This window comes from Amphiura filiformis, chromosome 15 (genome assembly GCF_039555335.1).
Source record: "Amphiura filiformis chromosome 15, Afil_fr2py, whole genome shotgun sequence".
Lineage (NCBI taxonomy): Eukaryota > Metazoa > Echinodermata > Ophiuroidea > Amphilepidida > Amphiuridae > Amphiura > Amphiura filiformis.
The window spans coordinates 613,689-624,826 of NC_092642.1; the positions used below are offsets into that span (position 1 = coordinate 613,689).

General features: G+C 38.5%; 1 protein-coding gene across 1 annotated transcript; it reads left to right on the forward strand.

Moving 5' to 3' along the window:
• Positions 1-68: 68 nt before the first annotated feature.
• LOC140171119 (hematopoietic prostaglandin D synthase-like) lies at positions 69-10,424 on the forward strand. The gene is made up of 5 exons (XM_072194301.1): positions 69-348; positions 7,649-7,744; positions 8,402-8,517; positions 9,012-9,101; positions 9,543-10,424. The coding sequence occupies exons 1-5, from the start codon at positions 216-218 to the stop codon at positions 9,708-9,710; spliced, it is 603 nt and encodes a 200-aa protein (XP_072050402.1). The 5' UTR covers positions 69-215; the 3' UTR covers positions 9,711-10,424.
• The last annotated feature ends 714 nt before the right edge of the window (positions 10,425-11,138 follow it).

An 11,138-nucleotide genomic window follows, 5' to 3' on the forward strand; every position in this document is an offset into this window, starting at 1 on the left:
TGATATCTGTTGTGGGATCGGTCATGTTGTGTTGACAACATGCATGTTGACTAGTATGATTCAGCAATATTCAAGATCGATATACATGCGGACCATATCAACATAACGGCACACTAAGATTTGTGGCAAGATTTGTTCCTGCGAATACCAGAACGGCATCGTTACTAGCCTAGTTTTATCGTCAGTGGAATAAAGTATTTCCAGATTGGTTCGAAATGCCTTCGTACAAGCTTACATACTTCAATGCAAAGGGTAGAGCTGAAATAATTCGCCTGGTGTTTGTTCAAGCTGGTGTGAAATATGAGGATGTTAGAGTCAATTTTGATGACTGGCCACCCCTTAAACCAAGTAAGTGTGATGAGTTTCAGAGAAATAATGGGTCTAGCTCCCGGGTCTAGCTTGATCTGGACCGTTGGGTCTTTTACAGGCAGACCGTGACATTGTCATGATCCCAGCAAATACAAAACGTTTTTAAAACATTTTTACAGGTTCTATTTTGGATTTTTGGTTTTGGTAAAAACGTTTTAATAACATCAAATGTCGGATTATATAAAGATCAGGAAAAAGTTTTAAAACGTTTTATATGAAAACACATTGCAAAAATATTTTTTAAATGTTTTTAATATGTTATTGTAAAATATTTTTGCAAACGTATTTTGCCAAATATTTTCTCAACCCGTAATTAACATTATGTTTGCAGTATTTGCAGTAAGTTATCAAAAACGTTTTTGAATGTTATGAAAACGTTTTATGCCCTTTATATATTAACCCGACATTTAAACGTTTTCTGGCAACCTTTTCTACTAACCTTTTGCGAATGATGCCGAAAATGTTTTGTGTTTGCTGGGATTGCACATTTAGTATAAAAATGATGGGCTATTATAGTAGGCCTACTAAAATCATGGAACAAATCTGGACGTTAACAATATTTAAGCGGGCATTTCATCAATTTTTTGCCATTAAAATAAATCACTGTTAAAAAGAAATTAATCAATGAAAAATAATTTCAAATGGACCACTTACCCCGGGGGTCTCAGTACAAATGACCATACGGGGACGTGCCGCAAATATGGGTAGCATTTTCAGCCTTTTGGTATATCAATGGCCCCTTTTTCAAAGCCTATTTTGGTATATAAATGGGTCCTTTTTTCAAAATTTTCTCAATTTTTTCGGAAAATAGCCCAATTTTGCCTTAATCTAGCCAAAATTTTCCCAAAATTTTGGGAAAATTTGCAAAAAACTAAGACAATTTGGGTTAAATTTGGCCGAAAATGTTGACTTTTGGGCCAAAATTCACGTTTTTATAGCTATTTTTGACGTAAAAGAGCTGGTTACAAAACCGGTGATGCCAGCTCCGAAGTTTTCGCGTAGCACAAGCGCTTGATGTACGCTCGTTTTGACGGTAATTTACGCTAGCGTATCATGCATTTTCAAGCGCGTTTGACATTGTTTTACTGCGTGACGCAATTCTGCATTTACATTGTTTATTCAAAATGGCGAATTTCTCGAAAAACGTGATACATTTTACCCCGAAATTTCCCTCATTACTCAAAGCCCTGCCCGTTTTCACAATATTTTAGCTTCTTGGATATCATCGGAAACATAGATTAGTAATATTAGGTAGGTCACTGTATTTTTAAAGATTGTTTAGATGGTTTTTACAATGAAAAAATTGATGTTAAAGCTTCTTTTCAAAAATTGGTTTTAGCTTGTTAAAAAACGGGTAAAAAATCGTTTTTAGCTTGTTGGATATTGTTGCTTAATAGTTTAAAGCTTGACTCCTTAGATGAAACTTTTAGTTTAAGCTTGTTAGAATATTAAACCTTGATGAAATAGTAATATTTGAGCCCTATATAGCGCGGGTGGTCTAAAAGTCAGGATCGCCGACTTTTGGTATATAAATGGGTCCAAATTTCTTGAAAAATTGGTATATTTATGGGTCCACTTTCAAATTCTCAGCGGCACGTCCCTACCAAAACCAAACTTGAGTACCCCCCGGGACTTACCCGGACGGTCCACGCATATGAATCCCTGCAATGTAGGCCTAAAATTGTTCAATGTGGGTGTCCGCTTATTAAGGTTATACTAAACTTTGTAATGATCGATCCAGAATGAGACTGCATGTAGCCCCTTTAAAATTATCTATTTCTGGAAATAAATATCGTAGAGAGAAAACGCAAACTACGTCTAAAAGCTGAAAGTGTAAGGGTTATTATTATGCTTGAATTTTCCACTTGGCTCAAAAAGAAATGTACTTTTCAAACATTTCAATTTTTTTTCAATATCCGGAGCATCAAGATTTTTGGGAACACGGCCATAATTTCTCAGTGGAAGTGGCGATTTTGTTGGGAACTACGACGCACATTACAAACAAGTCAATAAAAGAATGTGCATATTCATTCTTGATATTGCTTGTCTCGATTTGTTTTAGTAAGCTTACATGTTTGCCGAATTTGAAGTAAAATGGCCTCCACTTGTATGTCGTTTTGTAACCAGTAATAACAATTCCGTGCACGATTTCATAGACAAAATTCTGACCTACATTATTTCTATAAACCCTCTTCTATATGCAGGTGCTATTTAAATTTTTATTTCGATAGCAGAAAATTGAGATATTTGCTATTTTTCCGACTCGCTGCTGTCAAATTGTCTAGTTTCGCGATAAAAAGATACAGCGAAATCAATTTTTTTTAGAACCATTTCACCTCGTTTCGGCTCGTGCTTTGAAGTACAAACTTCAAAATTGATATAGTGATTCTATATTTCAAGCTGCGTCATACTGTGTTTTTCTTACCTGTGATTGTCGCTGCTCAAGGCCAAAATTCGAAATTTTTTGGACAAAAGTGACACTCTCATTTTTTTTTTAACACGCTGTTTACGTATACGACGGGCTCTATTTGCCCGATAAAGTGGTGTTGCCGAGTTTGGATTTTAAAATATTTAGGTATTTTCTAGCTTCAAATCTAGCGCCAATGAACCTGGTGCATGGGAGGGAAAATGTGGGGGGGTAGTTAGGGCGCGAAAAAAAATGTGCACATTTTCATGCTTGCTGCGCTTGCTACAGGTTTAAGGTATGGGTATGGAAATTGGGGATCCCAAAAAATTGGCATATAGGCCTAGGCCTATGCAAAGGGGGTGGGGCACAGTTTTGGCAGGCCAAGGGGGAGGGGCCACAAACATTTGGCAGTCCAGGGGGGTGCGGACAAGCGATTTTTGGCTGGCCGAGACGGGAGGCAAGCGATTTTTAGCGAGTCGCTTGGAAATTTTGGCTTATAATTAGTAGGCTAATACCGGTAGGCCTACTGATTGCACAGCCTTTCGAGAAAGCAATTTTTTGGCAAGCCGGGGCCGGGGGAGGGAATAAATTTTGGCATGTCGAAAGGGAGGAAGAATGACTTTACCTAGCACACATTAAAGGGGCATTTCGTGATCCACAACCTCATACAACCCCATAGGCCTACGTCCTTTCTCACAAGTTAAGATTTTTATACCACTCATCCCGCTCTGGCCACATGTTTAGGCATTTTCACGCAGATCAATTCGTTAAGCAATGGAAAATATTGCCAAATTTGAATTTCGTTTTAAAAGCCTACTCCCCATTAAAAAAACCCACTAATTTTGGGGGATTAAAAAAAAGTTCTGTAAATGAAACAAAAGGCTGTCTCAATTCTAATTAGGGCCTATTCATTTAAGGCCAGGCCTTCATTTCTGAAAATAGCGGAGCTCAGTTAGTCACTGTACTCAGGAGCTTGACAAGGAGCTCAATTATATAATATCAATATTAAACCATAGGAGCAGCTCAATAAATGCCATTGGTAAAATTATTAGGCCTACGATATTTTATTTGACTGTGATCCTATATACACTGTATATAGGCCTACCTTTAAAATGTCTAAAATTGGTGGAATTGAACAAGCTCTAAATTTCTCATACGTCCAGCATAACCAAGGGCAACTGGGGGTGGGTGGGAAAGCCCCCTAGCTATGGCCATACCCGTAGTGGCGGAACCAGAATTTTTTTCGCGGGGCATGGGGGGAAGTGAATTTGAGACGGGGCACTTGGAAATCATCATTTTGCACTAAATTGCCGCAAAAAGTGGAAAATTACATAATTGTGGGGATTTTGCCTAAAAACTGGGTGGGAAAGAAAAAAATATTGGTGGAAATACTGCCCCCCACCCCTAGCGGCGCCACTGCATATCCATCCATGATGCTAGAATGACGGAAGTTCTGGCGCTGTGGAAATTCAATTTCAATATCACGAGTTTTTATCAGGGATTTTACCAAGGGAAGGCGATAGGTGTAGGATTTTGCTGATATACCAGGCAACTCGAGAAAGGAACTGAGGTGTGGCTAAATAAGGGAGTGTTCATTATAAATATTTTCCATTATCATACTTTCGACGCCGAGAGCATAATTATTTGAAGCGTACATTGAAAGAGAAACGCACATGTCTCTGATTAGCTCGGGGATTAGCTACTGCGCGCTGCGTGCTGGCCTGTTGTTGTCCCGGGTTGTTGTCGAGTGGAAATGGGAAATTTATGAATGAACTTCCGCAACTTTGCAACATCATCACGCAGCGGCGTAGGCTAGCTGGGATTTTTTGAGGGGCCCAAATCCACCAAATTTCCCACTGGGGGCGGGGGCCCAAATAGACAATTTTTGCCAGGCTTATTGATAATAATCGTATATGGTAGGCCTATTGAGCTGTATTGCATATCGTTTGGATTCCCCATCTCTCTGCCCCTCCTCTCACCCTCTTTTTTCCCTCTCCCCCCCTCTTTCCCTCTTTTTTCCTTGCACTAGGGGCGGGGGCCCAAATAGGCAATTTTGCAATTGCCCCCCAGCAGCTACGCTACTGTCATCACGGTAGACATACGCGGTAGCCTACAACTACAAGAAAGGTTTACAGACAAATATAGGCCTAGGTCTAGTAGGCCTATCAAAATGTTATATTTTTATATTTTCTGGTGGACTCGCGGAGAATATCATGTCATGGAGGTCCCGGCGCTGGGTTGGGGGGGTCTCAAGGCATTTTGGTATGCCTACCCATGCTTGATTCCGGGAGGTTTTTAGCAGGCCCGACCATTTTTTTTTATAACACCTCGGCGGGTCTCTTCAAAACATTTGTACCGCGGGGATCAAAGTCACCCACATTTGGCCTAATTTGACGCTTTTTAAGGGCACTTTTGCCAAAATGCGCCCAAAAGTTGGTCTTCGCTGTAAACCCACCCATCATAGTCGTTGAAAAGGTAGGCCTACTCCAAAACTGTGGCACATCCACGAACCAGAGGGAGAGACCTCCGCGGGTAAAAACACACCTCTAGCGGGACCAGATTTATAATTTAAAATAGGCCTACATTTTGGAAGCCAGTCATCACGACAAAACGGGCCATGGTAGTGTTAATGGTATTAACACTTTGATTTTAGGCTTAAATGATGAGTGTAGGACTATAAATTGCAAATTTGCATACACCCCGGGGGAACCTTCTCAAGTTGGTTTGGGTAAGGATGTGAGGCTGTGACTCCGAAAAACTACGGTACGATTTTAAACCAAATTTGAATAAAACAGACCCAAAATTGTATCAACTTTTGGACTGAAAGTTTTCGCAAATTTTTACTTTTTCGAGAAAATCATTGAAAAATACCATTCTTAAACCTAATTTTCAAGACACTGAGGGTCAATAAAATCATGGCTAAAAATGCAACAGAGTCTAAACTAAATGGCTGAAAATGCACCCCAAATCTGCCGCACATCCCCACGACACCGTATTTCACCTTATAGATTTGGAAAATTGTCGCAATAAAATAGGCCCGAACTTATCCCAAATTATCCCCGAAAAAATTTTTTTGCAGGTGAGGTTGGAGTCTTATTATTTTTATTCTCAGAGAGGATAGGGGTTGATATTTTTAGCAGGGTACAGTTTGTCTTGTTTTTGTTTTGTTTTTTGACGTTATAGTCCGGGGTTATAGTTCCAGATTCTTTTTTTCATATATTATTATTCATTTATTATTTATACCCTGTACGTGGGGAAAAAGACACACGACAGCTACAGAGAAGCCACGAAAAAACTCCTGTGAAGTGCATGAAAATGCCCCGAAAATGTGCCAACCGAAACACCCGAACAGGAAGATAAAATAAAAAACAAAACAAAAACCCAGGAAATTTCCCGAAATAAGTTTCAAATTCTTTGTCCCCACTAAAATATATTATGAACACTCCCTTATGAAGTCTGCCCTCTTCCGGCTATTCTGGTAGTAGGCGTTGACAATTACTTTCATATTTTTGAAGCATGTTTGAACCCGATTTGTTCTCTATTCACATTTTTAACGTTGCAAGTAACATTTCAAGACCTATATTTGTGACAGGTATTTAATTATCTTGCTAGAGATGTGCCTAAAGTTGAAATTCAATATTTCGGATCGCAAAGATCGAGAGATATAAAGTTGCTGAATATCAGTTTAACACCATGGATCATATGGGCGTCTTATATGAACGATTATGATAGCTAAGCAAAATGGCTGGGATACAGGTTGTATAAATACTACATGAATATTCATGAACTATACAGATTCCATTCTTCTCTAATAATAAAGATGTCAATCACTCTCCTAGACGACAGTTGCTTGGCGCTTGTAAACAAATCGAATAATAGTGCTTGACAAGAGCTAAAAAAATAGGCTAAAAACACATTTTCACACATTTTTTCCGGATTTTTTATTTCACATGATAAGTAGACATATTTTCTTACGTATAAGGTAATAATATATTTTTCTGGAGGTAAAGCCCTTCAACACTTTGTTTAACCTTAAACCACCATATGCATATCATAATTATAAAGATTCACAGGTTAGGCCTATGGAGATAAGTAACTTGATGTAATGCAATGCTGCTTTTGTAGTGCAGAAATAAAATTTCAAAAAGTTAAAATCAAGGTAGACCAGGTTTGGACCACTTAATATATCCCACACACCACATCCACACAAAAAGCCCATGATATTATCAATTTATGCACACCCCGTAAGTAACTTCAATAACGTTTAGACTCGATGTACTACGATTAGGCAAGGTGTATAATTATGTAGGCCTAAGCAAGTGCACCCATAGAATGCTACCTAGGCCTAGATGCAATATTGATATTTTCACACACTTGGACTCATCAAAACATAATAATGATATAAAATTGGATCAATTGAGCCCATATTTATTGCATTTTAAAATATTGGACGAGACGTAGTCGAGTCTAATATTTTAAAACTCATAGCGAGACCAATAAATATTGGGCGTAAAGCATCCAATTTTATCATTATTATGTTTAAGATCCAATATTTTCACACACTTGGACTCATCAAAACATAATAATATGAAAAGGTGGACCACTTGACCCCACTCCCCCGCGGGCCCAACCGTAGACAAAGGGGTATAAAAGGTACGTTTCCACGGAGGTTTTAGGGGGCCAAATTAAAGAGAGGATACCTTAAACAGTAAAGAAAGGTAGGGCCTACCTTCGAGGGCCCGTAAAAATCAAAGAAAAGATACCTTAATTAATGGGCCCCTAAGCAGTTGAATAACGATATTGGTTGAAAAATATTTCAATGATTTAAATAATTGGTGTGATTCCTTTTTGTTCCTTTTATCACTATAATAGCCATGCCAACTGGAACCTTACCCATCCTTGAGGTAGATGGAGGCAAGAAGATACCCAACTGTCAAGCTATCGCACGATATGTAGCAAGAGAATGCAGTAAGTCAAACCAAATCACGAATGAATCATTTATGCAGTGGAAATGCGGGAGAGCCTGTGCACCATTCAGGCCTATGAGCTCCTATGTCCATAGCAGATTTAGTGGCGTCCGCAGGTTTTCACACACACACACACACACACCCCCACACAAAAAAAAATGGGTGGGGGGGTAGCACGGGACTCGAATCCCCGACTGTTCACATATTTTCGGCCCGCTTCCCTCGCCCTAGGTAAACCCGATGACCCCGCCTTTTTAAAGTCATATTCAATGACCATCCCCCCCCCTTTTTTTAAAGTTCGGCTACACAATTGATAACCCCTTTTTTCCTAGAAGTTTATCATCAAAGTGCCATAAAATAACGTGGAAGCTACGAAACTCAGAATTTTGTAACCAAAATATAACTCGCCGCATGTTTTGGAAATTTTCTACCTGACGACCTCTTTTTTCAAAATTTATTACCAAATGATCCCCTTTTTAAATTATTTATATCCAATTTTTCATATTGCTACACATCATTTTATGCAGATAGGCCCCTTCCCCTTCGGTGTCCCCTTCCCGACGCAGGTACATTCCCGTCTCACATCTTCAATTGAGTGGGGTTCAAAAAGAGAAGAGATTTTATTTAATAATATTTTGTTTCTACGTTCGTATTTCAGACTTGGCCGGTAGTAACAATTTAGAACAGCTTAAGGTCGAATCCGTCATGGAGGTTTTTCTTGACATTGTCAATGATATATTTCCTGCTACAAAGGAAAACGATGAGGCAAAAAAGGTATGAAAAGGTTTTGCGTGCAATAAACGATTCCACGATACCGGGGGGGGTGAATATGTAAAAGCAAAATCTGTCCTGTATGGAACCCTAAATGGTTTTACTAATTTACATCCAAAAATGTCTACTTTCATATAATATATTATGGGAATTTAAATTAATGCATTCCTGAAAGTATGCAGAACCCTAAAAAGTGCTAAATAATAAACAAATAGGGGCCTACCATCTAAACCAAAAATTGCTTAGCAATCACACTACTTCGGCCGGGCAAACATTGCCAAATTGTAGGTGCGATATATTTTTAGATTTCCAGCCAGGTTTCCCCTAAAAATTCATCCAGACGTTAGGTTACTGTCACTGTGCAGGAAATATTATGATAAAGAAAGAATTAAAAGTTGAAAATGATAGTGATAACATGGCAAAACAGAATATATAGGGCCTAACTGGGGAATAAGTTTCACTGTCTGAAATGTTTTCCATCTCTTATCCGTATGCAGGCAGTTTTTGAAGAAAAGATAAAACCAAAGTTGAAGAACCTTGAAAATATGCTTGCCGCTAATGGCGGGAACGTCTTTGTTGGAAACAAGGTAAGTATATTTTCCCGAAAGCTTTTGTGATTTCCCCATTGAACTCCGGGGCCACTCAAGTTTCACGGTGTTTACATGTGTGACCAGAATTAAGGGCCCGGATTAAGGATGCTTTTCAGAGAATGAACACAAACTAAAAAATCTAAAACGTCTGTTTTCAAGAAAGAATTTGGGGTTTTTTAACTTCTAGTTGGTGCGTTTAGAGTTCATTTTAATAATCCCGCTATTTCACAAAGCGTGTTTCCCCGCCGTGTTTTCTCAGGGATTCCCTGGATATCCCCTGGTACTTTGAGGGTTTGTTTGATCATAAACCTGTAAGGGTGGTATCTTTAAGACAAAATCCTTCACGATTGCTTACTTGAACATTTAGTCTGCATCAGAACAATATACGACAAGAAGTTTTTTTAACAACATAACAATTATTTCTCTTTTTCACTTCAGATCACGCTAGCTGATATTGGTTTATTTAATTACTGTGATGTTTTTATGACAAAGCTGTGTGATGACCCACTCAAAGATTTTCCTAAACTGAAGGCACTCAACGAGAAAGTAAGCAAGGAACCCAGAATCGCTGCCTGGTTGGCTAAAAGACCACAAACTTCGTTGTAAGAGGAGCAAACAAACTAAATGCACTTACAGAGAAATTAGACAAGGAACCCAGAACCACTGCCTCGTTGGCTAAAATTTAAAAGACCAGAAACTTTAACGTAACAAGCAAACGAACTAAAGGCACTTACAGAGAAAGTAAACAATGAACCCAGAATCGATGGCTGAGAGACCAGAAACTACAAAGAAACAAACAAGCATTCACAGAGAAAGTATGCAAGAAAATCGAAATTGATACGTGTCTCTATACCTCGTTCGGCATGCATATAAATTATGACTTTGTTTATTCACCATTGACTTTTTCTCTGACAAGCATGATCACTTACGCATTTTAAAGCCCCCTGAACGTGTGACGCCACCAGGCACAGAAAGCAGGATCTTGGACAACTATCCCGTACCACGATAGAATTAGAATTGCTTTATTTTGTGCGGATAGTTGTCCAAGATTCTGCTCAATGCCCATCAAGCACTTGCTTCAAAAGACACATGAAGTAGTCTGATGGTTAAGTACTATTTGTCACTTTGAAATAAAATTTTAGTTACTATATTGTCATCCAACAAGTCAAATTGAGCTGAAATTGAGCGATAGAAAATCGCATCAAGTTCCTCAACTTGTTTCAATTTTCTTGATTTTTAAAAAAGAAATTGTTTCTGTATCAGTGTAACCATGGTAACGATATTTTTGTGAGCGGCGTTGTCACTAAGTAGACCATACATCAACTACTTTCTTTTAAAGATCTTGTGAACTTTAACGGGCTAAAATTAATGTTGTCAAGTTTTACAGAGGTTAGCAATGAAACATCATTAAAAGCTGACGTGCATGCAACAGCTTTCTGACAGGACCCTCTTCAGATTATCTAGTCTTCAATACCTATAATCCTATAAACAGGATTGTTTTAAACTGTATTTCACTTATACTTGACATACAAAAAATTCACCCTCTTTGGTGTGACGTCTGAACCGTTTCCTACTACTACAACACTCCTCCATCAATTAATATTGCATGTCTCTAGGGAAGCATGACAAAAAAGGGAAAGGGGGGGGGGGCATATTTGAAGTCCCTTTTGAAATACCCATGTTAAAGTGTTCCAACAATTTTGACCGGGATTACACATGACAATGTGTCTGGTACCGATATGTGAGCATAGCAAGCAACTTTGCATACCACTTTCTACACCATTATAATGCCTAATTTTAAACAGTGCTGATACAATATATGCCAAAAATTGCTTGAACCCCACCCGACCCCTTTTTCTTGGCCCTGAACTAAATTTTACCCTACTCCAAGGCACTTCTACAAGAGTAATCCAAATATTTGGTGGATAATTTCAGGTTACCTTTTGATAAATGCAAAGCTGTCCTGTTAAAAACGTAGTACTTTGTATATAAGTTTGTAGATTAAACAAAATAGATTTACACAGATCGATTGCT